Source organism: Fusarium oxysporum, chromosome 4, assembly GCF_000149955.1.
Source record: "Fusarium oxysporum f. sp. lycopersici 4287 chromosome 4, whole genome shotgun sequence".
NCBI classification, from domain to species: Eukaryota; Fungi; Ascomycota; class Sordariomycetes; order Hypocreales; family Nectriaceae; genus Fusarium; species Fusarium oxysporum.
Window position 1 is genome coordinate 3155882 of NC_030989.1, and position 23464 is coordinate 3179345.

The following is a 23464-nucleotide window of genomic DNA, read 5'->3' on the forward strand; positions in this document are numbered from 1 at the left end:
ACTGTGCAGCTGCACTACCCCAGGTTTCATGACACGAAGACCCTTTCTTTGAAAAATTCAATTGGTGATCGTGAGAGCTTTACTTGTTGACGATTCAGATCGAAATCTCTTCATCGCCGAGTACCGCCGAGCCGGGACAATTCTCATCCAGAATTACATAAAAGTAATTGGATAATTGGGTCTCATCGGTGTTGAAGTGGATTTTTGAAAGAAACGATCCATTTTTGCCACCGAGTGGCATTCAAGAGGCCCAGTGATACACTTCGAACGGTATCAACGAGTTAGCTTTCATTAAAGACTACAGTCAGAAACACCGTTGCATATGCATGTACGACATAGTTCATCAGATAACAAAAAACTCCATTAAAACCGTTATTTTCTATGGTTCCTTAAATGACGCCGGAGGCTTGTTTTAGCGGGCCGCGGCGCCACTTCCGGCTGCCGGGCCGTTTCGTCATCGTCAAAACCAAAAACCAAAAACTCACCTCGCCTATCTTATCGGAGCTTCACCTTGAGCACTATACTATCTACCCTAAGCTCAATTGAAGATCGTAGAAACTTGGCACTTATATGCGCCTTAATCCTGCAACACCTCAAGACAGGTTTTCATCGGATACTCCGTGCCGATCATGCATTGGCATTTGCACATGAGCCTCGGCAACGGTTAGACCCCTCTTTGGAGATGGTAATGCCAAGTTTGCCATGAAGAGACACGTCAAGATAAAAGATCGTTACTGTCAAACACTTTTGTTGTTTATACTAGCAAATATCCTGTATAAACAATATTTTGCTATAATGACTGTCGATAATACTCAACCAGAGGGTGAGAACCCGATCGGCGACATTCAGGTTGAGTTTCTTGGCACCCAAAAGTCTAGCAACACCGCCAGCCGTCGCGATTTAGGGTTCACAGGTCAACTTGGAGGAAAATGGTACGCTGTCTATGGCGATGTACTATGGTGTGATTCAGGTGTCACTGATCCTGAAGATGATAATGAGGGATTTCATGGTATGGTCAGAAATGCTGTTTCTGCTCTGACGGATGATCCTCTTGTTGTGGAAGACCTACATCTCAATGATGATGAGCCGGTTCCTCACCAGAAGCAATTTATGCCATTCAACGAGGAGTGGGGTGAGACCAATACCTTTGGCTTTGGAGGGACGGGCATCGTGGAGGTTGATCCTGATACTGCGACTGGTGCTCTTTATTATCTCGTTGTAAGTTGTACCTATCCCTACACGATATTTTATTGACCTAAAGCTCTTTAGAATGACGATGAGCATTATAAGGGCGCTGGTGTTGCTAAAGTTGAGCTCATCGATGACGTCCCCCATATTACCGATCGCTACGGCGAGAATGGCATCTGGTGGAATGGTGATGAGATACCCAAGTACGGCGACGTCGCAACGTATCGGGACGTCAACAGCGAATACATCTACATCCTTGGAAATCCGCCAAACCCAATCACCGACTTTCCTGATAAGCTGTACATCTACATGGCTCGCGTACCCGCAAAAGATGCCTTCGACCTTGATAAGTATGAGTACTGGTGGGGTAGACAAGAAGGATGGAAGAGCGAAGTTCTCACTACGTTCAATTGTGAGACGGCTGTTATGTGGGGTGTTGGACAAGGTCAGATTGTGTATAATAACTACTTCCAGACGTATTTCTACGTTCACCTTGATCTTTGTAAGTACGCTCCTATATGGTGGCGAATGCATTGCTGACAGACTTGCAACAGCTGGTACTGTCTTTTTGAAGACTGCTCCGAGCCCTGAAGGTCCCTGGACGGAAGGCAAAGAGATTTACAAGGATGAGCCCATCGATGGAGGTCTGGTGTATGCTGGAATAGCGTACCCGCATCTGGATGAGTCAGGGGAGACGTTGACGATCGGTTTCACCAACAACAACTGGATCCGGGTTATCAAGGTTACTTTCACATAAGATGATAAGAGACAACGAATCAACGGAAATTATTAGTATTGTACAATCTGTTCTGTTTTGCCGCAGTGCTGTCGCATTACAACTCATCATCCTTCTCTTGCTTATTCTCACACACACCATCAAAGTCCCCATATTTCTCCATACCCGCGCTAACAATCTTTTTAAACTCCTCAAATGGACAACTGGCCCCGGGTCCGTTCTGACACAAAGGCAAGGGTCGAGGCGCAGTGTTGGCAATAAATCTGATAAACTCCTCTTTCTCAGATGTGCCGTCTTTAGCAACTGGTCTCTCACACGTCATCTTTTCCATGCCAACATGGCCTAAGAATGGAATTAAATCAGACATTTTCCAAGCTCGGACATGGTTGACGTGCGTAGTGGGAAACTCGTCGTATCCTTGACGGGAAGATGAGTTGAAGATTCCGAGCGCTGTAGCAACGAATGGAGGGACTTCGCGATGAGTGAAGTAGAAAAATAGCCGTTGTTCCTTAGGCCATCCTGATGATTCATCACCAATCAATTCAGAGTTTTCGTCGATTTTGCTGAATAGCTTAGACTGTGAATGCAACCATGGAAAACCCAAGTAATTCGACAGGGGATTGAAAGGCCCAACCATGTGAGCATATTTCATATCCCAGGCATATTCGTACGAAAGCCACTCCGCGTCAGAAAACAATCCGCAAATTGGAGATTTCTTTCCTCGAATTGCAGATTCGTAGCCACAAATTGATTGAAGTGCGAAAACATCGTAGGGGGCGAGTTCGTAGTCGTCGGGTGTATACGGGCGTAAGCGTTTCGCAACGCCACTTGCGTAGTTTTTGACAAACTTCTGCTGCTGTTCCGTACCAGGCGTTTTGGAGAATTTCGAGCAGGCCTTGTGAGGAAGAAGAGCGCGTGTGCCGTTATTCAATTCCTTCTTATCGAAACGCGTAATTTCGATGCTTCCGTCTTCGGGGAAAGCTTGTAAAAATGCCTTGGCAGTGTCGTAGGTTCTGTCTTTCGTATCGGCGATGACGCGCTTTACCGATGACGCTAGGTGTCGATAGCGCTTCACAAGGTGGTGGCCAACTTTCTTCGCGTCAACCTTGCCTGAAGGCGTGACATCTTCGAGATGATCCTCTTCAATTGGTGAGTACCATTTGTTCAAAAATTCAAGCGGTCCTGAAAAGTCACCGCGATGCTTTTCGAGCCTGTACAGGAAAGGCTTGATGTAATCCTCATACTCGGCGTCATTGGCATAAATCGCAGCGTGTCGGATGAGATACGAAGCAGCTGTAACCGTACATCCTTCAGGTGCAGCATGCGACAATCCAAAGCCTACGGCATCGAAATAAGGCGATATTCCCGGGAGGTGGAGAAGAGGATCGAATTGATAGCCTTGGGTATGATCAAAGCTATCAATTGGCTGCTGAATGACAGACGCGACAGCAATTGCAGGTAAAGCTGCAGCCGCAATGGCACGCAGACTGTAATGCATCGCGAAATCAATAATGGAGAAATTATTAGTTAGGGAAAAGATTCACGAGGCTGCAGTCTTGGCCTGTTTTATTTAATGGAACAAGGTTGGGATGATCGATGACGTACAGGGAATTTGGTGGAACCTGGATGCTAAGCTTCGAAGCTAAGATAAGAAATCAGGGCCAGTGACATTGCTGAGATTAGCCTGGTGGACGCTAAACTCCGGCTTCCACGTCATTCCAAGATATCGATGCAAAAGCAAATAAAATGTTAAAGGGGGCATTAATTGCCATTGTCAATCATCTTGGGCAATTGTTCAACAAACAGCGTCTTTCGAATCGCATGTACCATAAAACCTGGGATGCGCCAATTTCCATAATGACCTACGCCTGACTTGCCGATCTGCATTCCTCCCATCGCTGTCAATGTTAGAATTGCTTTTTATCTTAGATCAGAGGATGACATACGAGTTGTTGAAGCTTTGTATGGAATCATAGGCTTTCCGAGCATTGTCTGCACCAAATTCTTGGCCATATGACCAGCCTGCGTATTGACGAACCAAAACTGCGGTGCCTCAACATTAGACACGTCGCCAATTGCAAAAACATCCTCACGGCCTTCAATGGCGAGATATTGATCGACCTTGATATATCCATGCGCATCGAGAAGATTAGGTGGGATGAGAGATGAGTTGGGAACTACTCCGAATGTTGGAATGAGGAGGTCTGTGACTACCGTTTTTCTGTCGGAGAAAGTGACTTTTTGCTTGCCATTGGGAAGAGTGATAGACTCATCGGCTTTGGTGTTGAGTCTGATCTTGACGCCGAGCTTCTCGAGTTGACTATGTGCTGACTTTGAGACGCTGTCGGGGCGATTGTCGAGGACTGTTGGGCCAGCATTAATCTAATCGCGTCGTCAGCTTGACTTAAGCCTGGGTGGATGATGGGAAGATTGGCTTACCAGGGTAATTTCTTTCTTGTCACCATAGTAGTCCGCCAACTCGCCTGCGACCTCTACACCAGTCGGCCCTGCACCTGCAACAATAATGGACTGAGCCTCTCCAACACGCTTTTGATACGCATGAACATAGTCCCTGGTCGCATCAGTCGATCCCCTCGACTTGAATGGCGACTCCGCTTTAGTCGAAGATCCAGTACCAATAAGGAGATAATCATAGCTGATAAAAGTCTCCTGCCCTGCTTTATAAACCTTGACCTGTTTATTATTGATATCAATGCCAGTAGCTGTACCAACGATCAACTCAAACTTGTCGCCGTATTTGGTAAACCCAGGCGCAATGGCTTGGAAGAGCTTATCATCGGGGATGGTTCCTGGGATAATGGCGCGGGGCATAGCAAGATTCCAGAAAAAGTGCGAATCGCGAGAAATCATTGTCACTTTGTAAGATCCCACATTTTTGTTTTGCATCCCCTGAAGGAATTTGTGGGCTGTCCTGACAGAGGCGAAAGAACCGCCTATTGTGACGATGTGTTTTGGTTTTTGAGACATGGTCTTTGAGTTATGTGACGGTTCAAGAAAGATTTCGCAGGTCATGAAGTGAAAGGCGTTAGCCAAGAAACTAAGGAGCGCATTAAGAAACATTGCAGACAATATTGATGGACCTGTGTTGAGCGCGAGGACTGGTACCCACGCCACATATTTAACGCGCATTGTATTTAGGCATTTCTCCATAATGTGCTGACAGTTGCAATCACGTTAGACAAATAAGCAATTACATATCGCCAATCATTCCTGTGTTGAAGCATCAGCTTATACATTCCCGCGCGGCTAATAGTCTAGATGACCTCAGATCTTAGTTGGACGCTACTGATGGGGCTGACATCGCACCATCGTGCCGCGCGGTAATCTGTCAGCAATGTTCCGCGGCCCTCGTTTTTATAATGGCCACGTCGATATGTTGACAGTTTCAGCTAATTCTTAGATCGATGGCTTGGATGTTTTTATCTCGCGAAATTGCAAATCAGCTAGCAAATTAAACATCCAGTTTTGAAGTTCTAACTCACTTCAAGCTTATTGAAATACGAGCCTAACGAATACTATCGACAAGTTCCTCGATGACGGACTCTCGATGTAACATTCCTTTGACAGATAGACAGTTACGAATGGAAACATGTTCACGTCGTCGATTTGTATACCTCATCATCCAACCCGCAATGCTGAAAAGTAGCGAACGCATGTTCTCAGGAGTCAGCAGTTTGGGATGGAATGAGAAGGTATAGGGTAGCCTGTTCACTCGACTCGATTCGTATTCCTCGACCACACCCTTTGCCCAACCCGTTAATTCAACTTTACTTAAGTCCTACCCCATTTATATAATTGCCAAGCCTCTTTTCAGCCTATTCCAGGCAGCATCAGATTATAATTCACAGTAAGGACGATTTGTCTGGGGTTGTGCTTACGTCACGTGACTACACCGCCTAGCCTAACCCCTCTATATTTGACGACTGCAACTATCGTCAGTTCCTGTTCGGCTGCCAAACTTCCAACCATGGCTTCAGAAGAATCAGCACCACCGAAAACGGTCTTGGTGTTCAGCAAAAAATCACCCGAGGAGGCCGCTATTTTTGGCCTTCGAGGGAGTGACATCCAGAATCTCAGAGCTGAACCGGTCCCTGGCCCCCCCGCTACGCCCGATGAATGGGGGTTTACGAGCCCAACGGCAGATGGAATCTGCAAATACTGCCAACTCATGCTTCATCCAGATCCACCACAGCTTATCCAGCATCAGCCCAATGTAATGCACCTGATCAACTCAGGCGACACGTGCTCGACCTGCAAATGGCTGGAAATTAGCATACAGCGTGGTGCCGCGTCAGTGCTAGCTGAATTTCAGCGAGGCAACCCGGAGTTATGTGACGAGAACAACTTCTCAAGGCCTGTTACTGTCGAGTTGACCAAGCACGAGAAGTATATCATGGCAGTTGGTTGGGTTGGAGATAGGAAGCTCTACACGAATGGCGGAGTGCCTTTGACGATATCTTCGCCATCTCGTCTTGGTATGTCATCATCGCGACTCAAGAAGATATATCTCATACGTTAAATAGGAAGTCTTGCTACTCGAAGATTCTGGATTCCTCACTATGAACTGGATGAATCAGAGCCTTTTAAGCGGCAAGATACACTGAAGATGTGGCTGAAGGAATGCGAATCTCATGAACAGTGTATCAAATCTCTTCCTAATACCAAAGAAGCAAAACTTCCAACGCGCGTGCTAGACCTGACTGGAAGTTCGGACATCCCATCAGATCCCAATGACATCAAGATCAAACTACGAGAGACGGAGGAGGGAGAAACTGGAACTTATACGGCTTTGAGCTACTGCTGGGGTGCCAACCCAGATCTCCATTTCAAAACGACAAGTGAGAATCTACAAAAGCACAAAGAGGGAATCAGTTTCTTCGACTTGCCTTTGACGCAAAGGGAGACTATCCTCGCGACACTCTATCTAGGAATCCGATATCTTTGGATCGATGGCTTGTGCATTATTCAAGACTCCCGCCAAGACTGGGAAGCCGAGTCTGTCAAGATGGGATCTGTTTATACGAACGCACATCTCACACTAGCAGCTACTTCATCCGATACCCCAGATATGGGTCTTCTTCTCCCCTTCCAAGGCGCCGAGTGTGTCAAGATCCACGGGGAGACGGTTAGTGTTCGGATGGAGACACATCGAGAGCTTGATAGGATGTCGGAGCCTTTGAATACTAGAGGCTGGACACTTCAAGAAGCTGTGCTAGCATCGAGGATTGTCTGTTTTGGCAAGGAGCAGTGGCTTTGGAAATGTCCTAGCCGGTACGCTACGGAGGACGGACTGATCGATGGATCGCGAGACATTGATGGTGGTCTGATTCAGTGGGCTGATATAGTGCAGCAAGGTCCTGGAGAGGATGGAAAGAACTATCTGCGACATTGGTATCAGATGGTGACAAACTACTCAAATCGTGATCTGACTTACCAAAGCGACAAATGGAACGCTATCGCTGGCCTCACAGACATGTTCATAAAGCAGACCGGCTATACTCACCTGGCAGGCCTATGGGAAGAGGATATCGCAAATGGACTTGTGTGGGAAGCGAAAATGCGTGGGGTGATCCGTGAGCCAGGAAGCATCCCGTCATGGTCCTGGATGTCTGTGAAAGGCGGGATCAAGGGCTATGTACACACGACCCCCACACTCTCTATGATTGAGCTTTTAGAGAGTGATTTGCAGTGGAAAGAAACTCCACTTGCGTCCCCTCTGACAGTCGCTCGCTTGACAGTCAAAGGAAAGATCATCCAGGCAACATTGGGGCCACGCTCTGTTACACAGGAATCTCGGCACCACGTTCTTGCAGCCCCGGGAGGCAACGAAATCTTTGGGGAGGCGTTTCTGGATAGCAGAATTCCTGATGGGGCGGAGATGCCGACTGTGTCGTGCCTTTTTGTAATGGAAGTCCCTGAGAAGAAGGAATACTTTACGTTACTTCTCACAGGGTCATCAGGCGATGAAGTAGGCAGCCAGGAGAAGGGTATGACAAGGCTTGGGATTGGAGTTTTCTGGACAAGGTCCAGATTTTACAGCAACAGGACTGAAGGCGACGTGATCTTGGAGAAGGCTTCTGAGGCTACAGTAGTGCTGGTATAGAAGGAACAGATCGCATCGTGGTATTATTCCGTTTCTGAATAGAGAGTACGTACCGAATCAGGCTCCGAGTTTGAGGAAACAATGAAATGTTGTAATCGCTGCCTGAAATGTGCATGTGCCCCGTAATCATGCATTCTATTAGGGGTCGGTCCACTCGGGACCCTGTCTGGCTGAGAATTTGGGACGGCTGAGCCTGCTTCTCCGCAGATCCCTGTCCAACGTGCATAAGCTGAAGAATTTGATGTCATATCATGATCCAAGTAACGCTGGTAGATCAGAATTTTTAACAACCTTGGAATTTATCTATTTGGGAGAAATTTGCTGAACTCACAATCCAGAACCATAGACATGAATATTCACTTCTTGGCTTGACTTGTGAAAGAGCCTGCTCGAGCTGGACCCGAGAAAAAGAAAAGAGACTTGGATCGCATGGTACAACTAGGCGCCAAGCCCAATACTGTTCAGCGTGTCGGTTACACAGCATATGTGATGTTCGGAGGAAATGAGACATGTCGTATCTGTGTGTGGTGAAGCTGGCGCTTGCTCATTAACATCGCCAATCACAGTAACTGGCTGAGACCCGCCATTGCATTTGTTTTCGCCCTTCTCATTGTACGGTAACAAGAGCCTTGTTTCCTGAATTACAAATACCCCGTGGGGAATCTACAAGAAGAAAAGAAAATTCAGAGTAGGTCAGAGGACTATGAGCAATACACTGAAACTTAACTCCCCTGATCCCCAGCTCATCTACCCAGCATGCGGCTACACGACTCACAGCTTGGAGACGCATACCAAGATAAGAAGAAGGAACATATTAGACGTCTCCTTGGGGATCAGGATTGGAAAGGGTAAATATCACTTCATAAGAAAAACTAAGCAGCGCTGAAAATTACAGGCCTACGGAGCAAGGGCCTTATTTGGAGTATGTCAAGAGTCTATCAAAGAGATGGCCGCAGCTAGAGCTTTTAAACGATTTCATGGAAGTTGGGACTGTGCCTACACGCTGGCGCATCTTCCCTGGAGAGGAAAAGGACAAGAACGAGAAGCCGCGATATACATATCCTGAGACTCGTTTGTGACCCGACCTCTTTTGACATTTTAGTTTCTAACTCGATATAGGAAAAGAAGCTGAACAACGTCGCCGGGCAACAAGAATGAATGTTGCTTTGCTTAAATTCCAGGAAGCAGGAAATATAGTCTTTGACCAGTACCGTTTGGAAGATAACTCTACGGACGGTGATATTCAGACTGCCCACAAACATTTACGAAAAGCTATTTCCGATGCCAAGGAAGACCAATCAGTACAGAACTTCAGTTTGTTTGTTGTGGAGGACCTTTCACGCGATGTGATTGAGATCTTGGGCTCAGGGTTGTCCATCGATCCACGGTTCTTCCGCGCTCACATCACAGACTACGTCTGGAACAATATTCGCGACCGATGGCGTGAGCCGTCAATACTTCAGATTGATGCCAAACGGCAGAGCTGGTTCCAGCTTCGCTTAATCCGCTCTCGCTATTTTGAGAATCAAAGCCAGCTGACGGAGGCCAAAAACCAAGTCAATAATTTTAATGTTATGCGACGCTTGGATGCAGACAGGAACCAGATCTTCTGGGATAAGGATCCAGATCCTACTATATGGGAAAGACTTAAAGCTGAAGCCATTCGAAATCAGAGTGAAGTGGATGAAAAACAGGATACAAGAGTGGATGCAAAAGTTGGACATATGCGCAGTCGTTCTACGTTCTGGTTGAACGAAAAGTCCACTATCGGTAAGCATGTTGATTCGTGTAAGGGAAGCCTTGCTAACTATAATCGAAAATCAGGTGTCCTTCTACTTGAACCAACTCCAGAAGCTGGGTATCCTCTTTGGCGTGGATATCCTAACTGGGGCGAAATACCGAAATTTGGAGTCAACGAGGACTCATTTGATGACCTCCAGATTCCGTCATCTTCGAGATCCAACACTACAGGAAAGTCAATGAGCTGGTTTGAAGACTACATATTATGGGCCCAGAAGACCGCCAACTTCGCAAAGCCCTTGGATGATGCTAATGAACAACTTGCCATTCCGATTCAGTGCTTGCTGCACTTGGTGTGTGGCGAGTGGCTCACGTTCTCTGACTATCTTAACGCCCGGCTCAACCAGATTGACTGGGGAATTGTGAACCCTTCATTCTTTCCTGAGTCCGGAGGCACTGATCATCAAAAACAGAGTCTGAGGAAGCTTCACTTCTGGCGACGATGGGTACCCCAAGCACGAGATATGCTTCAAGCAACTATGAGCCAAGTCATTGATGACAAAGGGAGCAAAGTTGCCAAATACTTTGAGCTCTACAACGATGATTTGGAGATTATTAAGAAACGCTTAGAGGACTACGAAACACGGATCGACCGTCTCAGCACGGTTGTCAACTCGACGATCAGCCTTACTGATGCCAGCAACACATCAAGGCTCACCATACTGGCATCATTCTTCATTCCACCGAGCCTGGTGGCCACATTGTTGTCCATGAATATGGATCCACTCATTGGACTTGGTAATGCGCTGAAATGGTGGGCGGTGGCGTCTGTCGTGGCTGTCACGATTCTTTTCGCTATAGGTTATCTGTTGAAGACCAGGAAGGCGGAAAGTTTGAAAAAGAACTTGTCAATCACGAAACTTGTTTCGAAGTTGGAAGGACGATGGAAGAGTAAGACAGGGAATAGAACGGAAGACGCAGTATGAGTACCGAGTGGTTGACTCTGTGAGTATAAAGAATACACAACGATATTCCCCTTAGATTGGCTACATCTCTTGGTCATAGCTAGCAGAGACTAAGAAGAGTTATGACGGACTATATTATCTAGTCCGCTATGTTGAAGAAACCAAGACTATCTGTTGTAAGATTAGCCTCTTCTGAGCTCCACCAGAATTGAGGCCTGCCATGCAAAAAACCTCGTATCATGCACGCCAAGCTGCAAAGAGGGAATTGAACAGCCAACATGCATCACTAGCGGTGATATGCAGTGCATACAGATTTGCAGATACAAACCCGACGAGTGGTAAATCAGTGCTTAGCTCGCTACCATACATGGTTCAATATTATCTTCGTCGTGACTTTAGGGAAGTCAGTTTTCCCTTTTTTAATAATTTGCAAAGGATATTATATCATAGGACTGTGGTCATAAATTTCATTTCGCCAGCTGAATTGGCGTTGTCGACCTGGATTATGCCGGATGACGAATACCAATATTGAAGCCAGATTTTCTTGGGGATATCTAAATTTTGATTCTACGGGTAGTGAGCATATGAACGCCTTCAAGCAAGCCATTGGCAGAGTTTGAGTCGCGAACACATCCCCCACTACTAGTAGAAGCATTCCTGGTTCCATATCGTCAGGTTTCGCAGTACTAAATGGCCCAGTTATTGAAGGGAAAGCCGCTCTGCCACCTGAACTTAAGAAAAGACTAAGTATCGGCGTAGTGTCTCCGCGGGGTAGTCAGGATGGGACATAGAAAAGGGTAAGATGATTTAAATACCGGAGTCAACAAAAGAGGATGTTATGATGGTTCCAACTGCTGAATAATTGCCATTGAATGATCGCAGTTCAGTTACGCTCGAAGGCTCTCGCAAGATCCCCAAGCACTAAAACGAATACAAAAATTAGTAAAGAGTGATCTAGTCCATTAACCTGCGGGAATTTCCCAGGGCTATCAGGCATCTCGATTATTAAGATAGATCCATGGATATTTTAGTAGACTTGAATGGTAATTTGGAAGCTCTGAGTAGCTAGAAATTCCGTACGAAGACCCGGTGGTTAAGATAAGGTTCAGCCTCAACGTTTATAGTTCAACCAAGAAAACATATCATTTTCGGTCTTGGCAGCGCTACTCTATTAGTCATGCCTGTCGCATTCATCTCCATGGGATTATATAGTAAAGCACTTATGCACTGAACTAATACAATATGGTGTATTGCCTAGATTTACCTTGCGAGATATTAGTAGTGTCACACAATAGTTGTTAGTGTTAGTGATCAGTATATTGTGTCGAGAATCTTTTGGAATCATGTGGTTTACCTCTATGTAGAGCGTAACCTGCCGGCTGAATCACTGTATAAGGATAATATTTTGACATTGGAGTAATCTTTTGGTTAGATTGATAAAGTTTGGGGGACAGATAAAATTTGAGCAAACGCAATACATGATTCTTTTGCTGTTCTATCGCCAATAGCTAATGATGTATGTCGCAACAGAAAGCAACCAAATATACTATTGGGCCACCAAACCCTGCCGGTGTGATGAAGACTTTTTGTTGGTGGTCTATGCACAGCGGCAAACTGCTTCTCAATCAGCACCGCCCTCAAAGTCAAGCAAGGTGCACCATGCACTGAAACAAATCGAGAGTGGCCCAAGCGTCGGCCAAGAGTCACTACCGCCCTGCAAACATAAGCAGCGCGAGAAATCAAAAGAGAGAGGACAAACAAATGAGGGAGGCTGTATGGAAAAAGATGGTTCTGTGGGGGGAATTACCTAGAGTTTATCTCAATCAGGAACCGCAGCTTTTTGCACGCCTAACGGTTACATATGTCTACGTCTATAAACCTCCAGACAATTATATGACCAGTCGGCGAAAATCGACCAGTAGGAAAATAAAGTCTTAGTAACAGAAATCGTCGGGGAGTAGACAAAGTTATTGACTCAGTCCGGCCTGACTTGAACGGGATTCATGGACCAACAAAGCGCGCAAACATTCAAACGGGGGATGATAGGCTGATCCACTAAAACGACAAATACTGGTCCTTGGTAGACTTTGCGAGCGAAGGATGACCCCAATCAAAGCAATCTTACGAGCAACCTAAAAACACCTTCCGGTGACTCAACCGGCAATAAACCTTGGTACTATCAGTTATAAGAGAGGATGTTGGGCCGGTCTCAGAACTGGATTTCGAACAGACTTGGATCATTCAACACCGACACTTCAGCTTTTCCATCCTCGCCACAATAACTATCCCGATTCACAATGTCTCCCGAAACCAAGCTCTACAGGCATCGCTGCACGGGTCACTGTCCTGGCAGGTGGTCCAAGTTCCCGACCAACGAAGAAGAATATGACGACACAGAAAAGACCGTTTCCAAGGATCCAATCGTTCACCGGCACGTTTTCAGTGACCATAAGTGGGTGACTGACTCTTTTACCATTAATAGTCCCGCCATGCAAGGAGTGCTCTCGACCGTCCTGGCAAAATACCAAGACCTTGATCTTGAGCTCGAGAAATGGACTTTCAAACCACCGTTCATGCCTCTGGTCCACCGGTGGGATCGTCTTCTGTCTCTCTGTGATGCTACAGACAAAGACCTTGTACCAGAAGCTTCGACTCAACTCCTAGAATTCCTGACTCCGATCCTAGCCCCCAAGGTTGACGCACTTGTGAAGACGCGCAAGACTGGAAACGTCATGTTCGCGGACCTGTGGCAGATCTTTGCTCCACATGAATTTGTGATCACCAAATTCTACGGCGTCGATGCTGTATGCCGCGTCACGAAATACAAACTCGTGGAGCCAAGCTGCTCACCGCCGTACTGGGAGGTTTATCTGGAGTATCTTGACTGGAATGGTAATCGTTGTGGCTATTCGAACACCATGATTATCATACCAGAATTCGCTGCCTATCGACGAGTCACCTCGCTACCTGCCTACCCCTTGCCTTTCCACAATTCCCCTTCCAAGATTCGACAGCAGATGATCGAACGAGGCCGAAAGTTTGAAGCCCTGCGTGGCTATCATTTCCAAGCCTGTTCTGGAACAAAGATTTTATTGCCTCCTGCAAAATCAGAGGAGCGGCCGGTCGGAAGACTCATGCGAGTTTGTTTATTAAGTTTAGCTAACTCGTGGCGTAGGTCTCTGGTCGGGTCATCGTTGACGCTCACGCTTACTACTTGACAAACGATATAGTGAAGCCCGATCTCGCTTCCTTAACCGGGGACGACCCACCCAAGAAACAAGACGAGGATGAGAAATCAGATAAGAATAAATCTAAACGTCGTGGCTGTGATGGCTGGGGCTGCGACGATGGCTCCTGCGACTTCTGCCGCGACGAGGGCGAGGACGACAATGATGGCACAGATACTCCCGAGGAGCGCGATATACCGGTGGTGGAAGGTAATACAGAAATGACGGTAAAAGCACCAAACGACACTGCAGGACGCTCTGAGACTCTTGAGAACCTCACTGATGACATGTGTCTTGTTGCGACACCGTGGTTGAAAGGCTTTGACCTCAAGACCAAGGAATGGGGTAAGTTGTCCTCACTTCGATTTCGACTCACTTAAAAGCTGACCATGCCAAAAAGCCCAGTTCTATGTAGATGAACTAACTCCTGTGGTGTGGAATGATGCCGCATTCAACCATCTAGTGCTTCCGGGCACAGAGAAGCAGCTTGCTTGGGAGTTTGTGGAGAACAAGGCTCTCGCCAATAGCTTTGACGACTTTATCCAAGACAAGGGTAAGTTACCTCAATTAGCAAACTCGAGCAACATCTGACATTCGCAGGTCGTGGTATTATCATTCTCATGTTTGGTCCACCTGGTGTAGGAAAGACCTATACCGCAGAAGCAGGTAAGTTGAATTTGCCAGCGAGGCGGCTTAGATTGACTGACACATTATGTAGTTGCTGAGAAGGCGCGTGTGCCGCTGTACTCCATGAGTGCTGGAGATCTCGGAACGGTACCGAAGGAGGTTGAGCTTGCACTGGAACGAGCACTCACGCTGTGTGGCCTCTGGAATGCTATGCTCCTCCTCGACGAAGCCGACGTGTTCCTAGGTGCTCGCACCAATAGCGACTTAGCCAGGAACGAGCTTGTAGCTGGTAAGAACCATAACTTCCTACTCTTCCTTTACGCCCATGCTAATAAACACAGTATTCCTCACCAAGCTAGAGTACTACACAGGAGTCTGCTTCCTCACGACCAATCGAACAGCCAGTATCGACACGGCCTTCCAGTCCCGCGTGGATCTCTTCCTTCCATACAAGGACTTGACATTTGAAGCTCGGAAGAAGGTCTGGCAGAACTTCATCAATCGGGCTGGGGGCACTCAAGTTGAGATTCCAGACGAGGAGATGAACAAGCTGGCTGAGATGAAGCTGAATGGCCGTGAGATCAAGAACTTGATCAAGAGCGCTCATCTACTTGGTCTCAAGAATGGAGGTGTCATTCAGGTAGACCGGCTCTTGATGCTGGCTCAGAACCGGGTTGCTGCTCTTGGGGAATTGAAGAACAACTGAGAAGGGCGATACATCGTGATACCCAGTCGAGTGAAAAGTAGAGAGCATTTTCTTCATCGCGATGGTGCATGAAAACAAAAATGGCAGTGCTTGGATAGATGAACTTCAGAGCACCAAGTATATCCATAGATAGATAGCCTTGATACACCGCAAATACCAAAATGTTGTAGTCAAAAGCCACACGGACACGAAGTTGTGATTTCTGGTCCCGTGAACCCCCAACGGGCAGGAATGGTATTCATCATTCATCTAGGCTTGCAACCATTGCTGGGGTCTATTTCTCTTGGCGCTGACAATTGTTACTCAAAGGTGATGGTATCTGTTCATTAGCATCCTGCTTGAAGCTTTCCATCCTTGTATCTTTATACTAAACCCCTTTCATCTTGTTCATTGAGATGTGATTGATGGCATTATTGTGACCGAAGGTTGCTAGCCGAGGTGATCGGGGACTAGGGCGCGTTGGTACCTTGGGTCTTGACATATGCAATGGAACCACCTCCCGCTTGACCGTAACCCCCAACCCCCAACTCCATTACCATATTAGACTAGCCACAACATTAGATGAGGAAAAGTAAATAGTCATCTGGTGTCGCCCTTGGGCTTTGGGTCCCTTGAGAAAATCCATGGGCGATGAAAAAGGACAGATCAAGTGAACATTACAACATTATGTATAACATATCAAGTCAATTGATGAGATTTCTGTTCGCAATCGCAGAAGATCTCCTCAATAGATAAGATAAAGAATACGAAATCTTTCCACAATTTAAGCATACCATTCCCTTCAGGGTTTTCCGTTCGTTAGCACTGCTACATACCCCAATAAGGTCCGAGCCGATCATTGTTTATCTTTAACCGTAATTTGACGGCGAAACAAATTCCACCACTTATAAACACCCAGTGATCTGCGCCGTTTGATCAAGAGCCCCTCTCGTTTGATCATTGGTGCTAATTGTCAAGCCCGACAGGGGTTCCCCGCAAACACCCCGGAATTAAGCAGTACTTTAATCCTAACCGAGCTCGGGGTTCTTGATGTAAAGAGAAAAAAGCGCAGATGATCTTGAATACATATACCGTGCCAAAGACCATGTTTGTGCCATTTACATCTCAGTTCCTTCTCATTCTTGTTCAACTGCCAAGATGAAGCTGTCCTCGGTTCTCTGCGGTGTCTTTGCGACTCTCACTGTTGCGTTTCCCAAGGAATACCTCAGTCTCGCGACTTGGGGTGTTGAGGGTTATGCGAAGGACAATCCCATTGGCATTACCACTGGTGGCAAGGGTGGAAAGACTGTTACTGTTACTACTGCCGAGGAGCTTGTCGCTGCTGTCAAGGGTACTGAGCCTAAGATCGTGAAGCTCAAGGGCAAAGTTACTCTCCCTTCTCGCCTCAAAGTCGGATCCAACACTTCTCTCATTGGTGTTGGATTGACCGCTCATATCACTGGTGCTGGAGTCGATGTTTATCATGGAGACAATGTCATTCTGCAGAACTTGAAGATCACCCATATTTTGGATAATGATTGCATCACTATCCGAAACAGCACTCGCGTCTGGGTTGATCACAACGAGTTTTCTTCTGATATTAACCAAGGCCCTGATCACTACGTAAGTCCCGTGCAAGCTGCCAACTGCCAAGTGTTTAGCTGACCTCTTTTTCCAGGATGGACAAGTCGATATTATCCGTGCCTCGGACTGGATCACTGTCTCATGGAACTACTTCCACGACCACTGGAAGTCTTCCCTCGTTGGCAACGACGCTACCTTCCGCGACCTCGACTTCGGCCACCTCCACGTCACATACCATCACAACTACTGGCGCAACATGGGAACCCGTGGTCCCGCTGGTCGCTTTGGCCACCAGCATGTGTACAACAACCTCTACGAGGACTTCCTGTACCAAGCTATCCACAGTCGATCTGATAACCAGGTATGTCTGGCGCAGGCCAATTGTGAAACTTTGACTAATTGAAAAAGGTTCTTGTTGAGGGCAACGTTTTCCGAGGTAACACCAGTGAGGCTCTGAGCACTTACGGTCTTGTCATCCCCATGGATTCTCCCAACACTTGCACTTGTGGTGACGAGGAGCTTGATGGCTATGCGAACCTTGGAGCCAGTATGTATACTTCTTCTACCATTCAAGATCTTACGACTGACTATTAAACAGAGAACGATTGGGGTAAGGCTGGAGTTAACATTACACAGAAGGGTAACTTCTACAAGGCTGATTACAAGTACAAGTTGACTCCCCTCAAGCTTGTCCCTACTGTGGCCAAACTTGGAGCTGGTGTTGGTAGAATCTGGTAATATGGTAGCTTAAGCCTCTTACCATTTACTTATTAATACGATTCATGCTGCTTTATTGCAGCCTTTTGGTTCTTGACTCATGTCCATGCCATGTTAAATATTTTGAACCTCAGATGTTATAAAAAGTCTTACCGGGTACTAGCAACGGGCCCCATGAGATGCTGGATAGATTTGACGGGGCTATCAGAGTAACCCTACAGGTATGGCTGAATTCTCATCTCTGAATGCAACATGGAATTTCAAAATTAGTTACCAATTTTCAAATATCAATGACGGGTTTTCTCGCAGATAGATCTCAGTTACATAGATCGACGATCCGGGTTTCGTCTTACATTCTCCATATTGACTGCTGTGGTTATCGACTAGGACTCATTCTATAATCGCGCTCACTGGTCTTCCTTTCAATTCACTCAAACTTTTGTTATACTTCTTCGCACATAGTCGCTTCACAGAAGTATCCTTACGATGTCTTGCAAAGCATGTACCTATAAGCATCAAACTACCATGGTTCTCCACTGAATGCACAATTTAGGTATCGGGGCATAATGTATACAAGAATCTCGCATCGTTAGTGGAGATATCGAATGACTGTGAACCCATTTCCAGTCAACGGAACCACCGCCCCCGCAAGCCGACCTCGGCCGTTCCGCCACCCACCTCCGCTTCACGCGGCATCTCCATCACGCGGAACTAAGAAGCGCATTAACAACGGGGACTGGACTCAATTCTTCAACGAAAATTGATCATGCGGGATGAATTTCTTGACCATACGGCGGTTCCTTCAAGAAATTCATCCCATGTCCACGGTTCTACCCCAGCTTCTATGCTGATCCCAAGTGCGGAGAAAATCTGGGGAAGCATGCAGCGGAATTATTGCCGACTCCAGACTAGGATATCGTGATGGACTATTTAAAGAAGAGTGGATAATGGCCTAAATCTTTTTTCCATCAGCAGATCAACTTCAACTCCTCATTCTTCTGCCTATGCACTTCGAAATGGCAAATCTTAAATCCCTCATCTTTCTGGCTGCTGTTTCGGCTGTACGCGCTACTATCAGCCCTGGTAGTCTCGTCACTATCTCTACAGCTGTTGATGCCACCAGTGGAGCTGCCTGGTGGGACCCTCTGGATGAGTACGGCGGCTATGACTGGCTTGCTTATCTGAGAAACCCTCCTGGTGGTGCTATTGCTGATAATAATGTCATGGTCGCACGACGCTCTATCTCAGATGGCAGTGTCTCTCGCGACTGCGTCAGAGATTCAGACGGGGAGTGTGCTGTCTTTGCGGATGATCTGGGACATAACACTCCCAGTATCAGTGTTGACGGCGATGGATATGTCCATGTCTTTACAAGCATGCACAACGAGCCGTGGAAGTACTTCCGCTCGTCTCAGCCATACAGCAGCACTCTCGTCAACGCCAGCTCTGATATGCCCGATCAGACTGTCCTCATTACATACCCTGTTATCAAGCGTGATGCCGACGGAAACCTGTGGCTGATCGTCCGAGGGCAAGCATCTGGTGATGGCTCCGCAAGGGGTGGCTACTTCTATAAGTACACGACGGACAACAAGAAGTGGACCCGCGTGAGCCTCTGGGCGTACAACAAGGGCTACTCTGTATACCCCGATGATATCGCGTTTTCGTCTGATGGAGATGTTCATGTTCAGTGGGAATGGAGCAAGTATCCCGCGTCTGCTGTGCGCCACCAGGGAAGCTATGTCCGCTATCGCCCATCTACCAACTCCTTCACCTCCGCCTCTGGATCTACCGTTTCGACACCCATCACCCAAAACGCCGCCGATATCGTGTATCAGCCTTTGACTTCAGGGGAGACATACAGCGGCGACATCAACGCTTCACCCGGACCAGCTTTCCAGAGTGCAAAGATGGCTCTATACGAACGCCCCGCTGGCACCGTTCACATCCAGAGCGCCTACCGCTTCAAGACTTCTACTAGCGGAACATGGCAAGTTCGTCGTGCTACAGCAACATATGGTACTTCTAACCCTTGGACGCGTGAGATCCTGTATAGCGATAGTGAGACCAGCGCTGGTATTGGTATCACTCATGACGGAACAACTGCTCGCATCTACTACAGTCGCTCTTCAGCCAGTGCCTTTGTGCTGGAGAATGTCGGTGGGGCTGGCTGGACCAATACTGCTATTGAACCGGCTGTTGGCAAGAAGGTGCAGCGTCTTCAGGCTTTGATGAGGAGTGATGGAACGGATGTCTTGTACTTGGGTGCCCCAACGAATGTTAACTCGACCACCGGAAGCTTGTATCTATTGACTGTTGGCGGCAGGACTTAGTGGCACGATGCCTGTCTAGCATGAGACGCTTGGATGTAATTTAGTGGAGTGGCCATAGCTGGGGCTTCATCTCGTCCCATATTAGTCAATATGACCCTTCTCATATCTCAAGGGTATTTCCATTCTATCTTACATATCAGCGTTCTGTTAAAAACGCCGACCATTACTGCCCAGCATTGTACGCATAGTCTCCATCCTCTGGATACTCTACTGGCATCTCAGGAGTGATATTACTAAAGTCTCCGTGAAAATTCAGGATGCTGTTGGTAAAGGACTCATCTGGCCTTCCTGTAGTGTTGAACTGGGACGTCGACATATCCTCCACGCCGAGTATTGGGGCCGATAAGTATGTCCAGAAGTTGATCTCATCGGGTGCGACCGCTACATCTGAGAGATCGAAGAGTGGCCACGTATCCTCTGGCATCATTGATGATATGGTGTTGTGACTCTGCGCGTCGCAAAAGAGTCCTTGTTGAGTATTTGTTGATGTCTCAAAAGCTGCCCAATTGTCGCCCGTGGATTGCGTCCCGTATCTAGCTGTATTAGCTGCTGGTCGGTGTTGAGTCTCGTCGCCTATATGAGGTCCATAGACCTGATTCAATCCTCCGTTACCCGTTTCTAGATTTATGTTTCGAGGACTAGTGTCTTGCATATTTGTATCACCTCCAACGGCAACCAAGCTCCGCTGCGACACGCCATCAGAATCCTGTCTTCGGAGCTGCTGTATGATGGAACGCCTTCGATCTCGTCGAGACTCCTCTGAGTTGTGATGTATTGGTAGTCGTTGGCCTCCTCCCGCTGATCTCATCATGTCCTTCTCGACAAGATCGATAGTAGCATCAGCCAGTTTTGATAGTGCTTCACGAGCTCTCGCGATTCTCTCCCAACGCACTCCAAGTTTCTCAAGTATGCTCTTCCATTGATACAAGCAGCTCTTGAACGAGATCCAGTCATCTTTTGCCTTGATTCGCGCCTGAGTATTCTTCCAGACCATGAACACGAGAGTGACTCCGCTCATGAATTGGAAATGCAGGTCTATCCAGGTGAAATCCATCAAACCTTCACTGATACGAAGGTATGATAGCTGAATAAGATCTTTGGCAGCTTCGTAGCATGAAAGCGTTTCAGAAGTACTCAAACTTGGGCGAGAGGGCGATGGTCTGTAGAGGATGAGCAGCGCTGTACGATACCAGTAGCCCCACCAGTTGACGTTATGACCATCGGAGTCAGTAAGAGTTAGAGCCACTGAGTTCCAGCCTTTCAATCGCTGAGCTATCTCCTTAGTCCACTCGGTAAGGTCTGTGTCCTCTCCGCTATGGCCTGTATCGTCTCGCCGTGCTGCATGTAGCTTGTGTACAATCTCACTTTCGAGTTGTTGCAGTTCAAGCCAGTGTAGTATCTGTAGCCGCTTACTCGGTACTAAGGAGTGTCTCGGCAGATGAATGTCGACAGTAAAGTCGTCAAAAGTGAACGGTCGACCAAGAAGAATATTGAGTGTCCGATCAAAGCTGTATGTTACCCAGAATAGTCTTCGCTTCGTATCTGCTTCACTTATCCTCTCAATTTCTGTGTCGTTACCAGTTGAAGATATAGCTATTGTGGTCTCTGAGTGATATCCGAGATCAATGCACATGCGCATGCAAAGACCGGAGATATACCAAACCGGCGCAGAAGATGAGTCGAGGATAGAGAGAAGCAACAACAACAGAAGGCATTGCACCGACTTTACATTCTTTGTCTGCATGATCAGACTGATATCCTCCATGGCATTGGCAGTGAAACCTTTCGATAGTGTCGTACTCTCATTATGATCGTGGGACATGAACATGAGAGAGATGGCAAGCACCATGTTAAGCATGAATCGAGTCCACACCTCGCCAGATCCTGGCCGATTATGACCATCTCTGTCGTTCTGGCGACCGTAAAATTCTGTCACGGCCTTGATAAATTCCTGCTGGTTGAGAATGGGATACTGAACCTGATATTGGCTGAAGAATGTCTCGATGAGGCTACTAGCCGTCTCTCGAGATGGCAAGGCAATTCTGGTACTACTACTGGAAGGTTCCTTTGGTCCGGTTCGAGCTTCTGTTGTTTCAGATGGCGATTCGAAGTTTGGATAGTTCTGCTGAGCGGACTCAAGAACTGATCGGACCAAGTACATTCCTAGACTTGTTTCAGCTCGAGTAACTACTATTAATCGTGCATTCATACCGCTTGAAGCTCCGATGAAATGAGCATGTCCCTCATCTCCAACACGAATCAAGTCTTGAGCAGGCTCATCGTCTGAGCGCAATGTCGAGGTAGGTGGCGACACTTCAATTGTCGCATCGTCAACCTCTTGGAGCTGAGCCTCTAGTCGCATGAGTTGAGCTTCCAGATCATGGATGTAGCTCCGAGGATGGACGTCGCCCGAGCGGCCATCCGTGTAGTCACAGATGGAGCCTGAGTTTTGACATGGTTGGCATGCAGGAATCTCTATTTCAAGATCAGTAAAATGGATCGACGGAAGACGAATTGTAGAGAAGCTCACGTGTATCGCACCGCGCTTTGCGTTTGCGACAACGGTTACACGCGTTTATCGTCTATCAAATTGTGAGTAACAGAAGCGTATAGAGAGAGAGTACCCATGAGTAGCTTACAAAGTACGGCGGATTCATTGTCCGCCAAACGTGTCATCATCCTACATAGAATTGGTATCTGACGCGACTGCTTCCCTGCAATGTCTCGTCTGGGTCACGATCAAAGTCGGAGCCGATCGCTTTGAGTAAAAGTGCGGAGTAAAGTTGGTGTGGAATTCATTCCGCCCCCGCTAACGAAGCAGGGGATCCTCTTCACCACCCAACTCCTTACGTCGATCATACATACCCTGGAGTGATTTCCTTTGGAACGATAAGTCCGTTTTCAGTGGACTGCTAATTACGGCCTCGGCTATATACACACTATTGAATTTCGAGACAAATTACCGATTGAGAGTCAATACAGCACATGGCCTAGGTATGGAATGCAAACCAGACGCAGAGATTTACAAAAACTCGATTCTTGTTTCTATTACTGATGCAACTCACAAAAGTTAACATACCAAATCAAAGAGCAGAGTATAAATTGCATTACTTGTCCTTCTGAATTATCTTTTCTTGTTAATGTCATTTTTCCTTTCAGTTACGCTCATAATATTTATGGATATAGTGCCGGCGAGACAGACTCCATGCGGGTACGTAGTTGTTGGCAGTAATTATAGAGTGAGCCGGAATGAAACTTAAGAGGCTGATATGGAACTTGCACCAAGTTCCTTAACATATGAAGCCTTATACGCGGACGATGTAGGCGACATCCCATGGTGGAGATTACTGAAAGCTTGAACCGAAGTAGCTACCTGTTTGTCGGCAGAAATTGTCTTTGGGCGCCCATACATCTTAAAGACCAACTGATACTGCCATTACTACGTTGATAACTATCCTGCATTCACTAATATCAGCAGTTGGCAAATGAAATGAGCAACAAGTGGAATGGGAAGGTTAAAGTATGTCCAAGATGTGAC

The 23464-nt window shown here is 47.0% G+C and overlaps 9 protein-coding genes across 9 annotated transcripts; 5 read left to right on the forward strand and 4 right to left on the reverse strand.

The window, feature by feature from the left end:
* The first annotated feature begins 466 nt into the window (after nt 1-466).
* FOXG_04001 (uncharacterized protein) lies at nt 467-2199 on the forward strand. The gene is made up of 3 exons (XM_018381874.1): nt 467-1218; nt 1270-1690; nt 1743-2199. The coding sequence occupies exons 1-3, from the start codon at nt 703-705 to the stop codon at nt 1943-1945; spliced, it is 1140 nt and encodes a 379-aa protein (XP_018238478.1). The 5' UTR covers nt 467-702; the 3' UTR covers nt 1946-2199.
* On the reverse strand, nt 1918-3511 carry FOXG_04002 (uncharacterized protein). The gene has a single exon (XM_018381875.1). The coding sequence runs from the start codon at nt 3420-3422 to the stop codon at nt 2022-2024; it is 1401 nt and encodes a 466-aa protein (XP_018238479.1). The 5' UTR covers nt 3423-3511; the 3' UTR covers nt 1918-2021.
* Nucleotides 3512-3685: 174 nt separating this feature from the next.
* Nucleotides 3686-4912, reverse strand: FOXG_04003 (uncharacterized protein; the record flags this gene model as incomplete). The annotated part of the gene is made up of 3 exons (XM_018381876.1): nt 3686-3822; nt 3871-4306; nt 4364-4912. The coding sequence occupies 3 exons, from the start codon at nt 4910-4912 to the stop codon at nt 3686-3688; spliced, it is 1122 nt and encodes a 373-aa protein (XP_018238480.1).
* A 978-nt stretch (nt 4913-5890) lies between these two features.
* FOXG_04004 (uncharacterized protein) lies at nt 5891-8154 on the forward strand. The gene is made up of 2 exons (XM_018381877.1): nt 5891-6420; nt 6469-8154. Exons 1-2 carry the CDS (start codon nt 5913-5915, stop codon nt 8046-8048), a joined length of 2088 nt encoding a protein of 695 aa, XP_018238481.1. The 5' UTR covers nt 5891-5912; the 3' UTR covers nt 8049-8154.
* Nucleotides 8155-8357: 203 nt separating this feature from the next.
* FOXG_04005 (uncharacterized protein) lies at nt 8358-10896 on the forward strand. Its single transcript, XM_018381878.1, has 3 exons — nt 8358-9119; nt 9168-9818; nt 9873-10896. The coding sequence occupies exons 1-3, from the start codon at nt 9026-9028 to the stop codon at nt 10772-10774; spliced, it is 1647 nt and encodes a 548-aa protein (XP_018238482.1). The 5' UTR covers nt 8358-9025; the 3' UTR covers nt 10775-10896.
* A 2988-nt stretch (nt 10897-13884) lies between these two features.
* On the reverse strand, nt 13885-15658 carry FOXG_18715 (uncharacterized protein). The gene is made up of 2 exons (XM_018398855.1): nt 14937-15658; nt 13885-14886 (listed from the first exon to the last, which is right to left on the reverse strand). Exon 2 carries the CDS (start codon nt 14267-14269, stop codon nt 13964-13966), a length of 306 nt encoding a protein of 101 aa, XP_018238483.1. The 5' UTR covers nt 14270-14886; nt 14937-15658; the 3' UTR covers nt 13885-13963.
* A 700-nt stretch (nt 15659-16358) lies between these two features.
* Nucleotides 16359-17954, forward strand: FOXG_04007 (uncharacterized protein). The gene is made up of 4 exons (XM_018381879.1): nt 16359-16915; nt 16971-17237; nt 17285-17423; nt 17475-17954. The coding sequence occupies exons 1-4, from the start codon at nt 16451-16453 to the stop codon at nt 17612-17614; spliced, it is 1011 nt and encodes a 336-aa protein (XP_018238484.1). The 5' UTR covers nt 16359-16450; the 3' UTR covers nt 17615-17954.
* Nucleotides 17955-18572: 618 nt separating this feature from the next.
* FOXG_04008 (uncharacterized protein) lies at nt 18573-20097 on the forward strand. Its single transcript, XM_018381880.1, has one exon. The coding sequence runs from the start codon at nt 18598-18600 to the stop codon at nt 19924-19926; it is 1329 nt and encodes a 442-aa protein (XP_018238485.1). The 5' UTR covers nt 18573-18597; the 3' UTR covers nt 19927-20097.
* Nucleotides 18574-22674, reverse strand: FOXG_04009 (uncharacterized protein). The gene is made up of 4 exons (XM_018381881.1): nt 22566-22674; nt 22457-22508; nt 22138-22401; nt 18574-22089 (listed from the first exon to the last, which is right to left on the reverse strand). The coding sequence occupies exons 1-4, from the start codon at nt 22581-22583 to the stop codon at nt 20090-20092; spliced, it is 2334 nt and encodes a 777-aa protein (XP_018238486.1). The 5' UTR covers nt 22584-22674; the 3' UTR covers nt 18574-20089.
* Nucleotides 22675-23464: the final 790 nt, after the last annotated feature.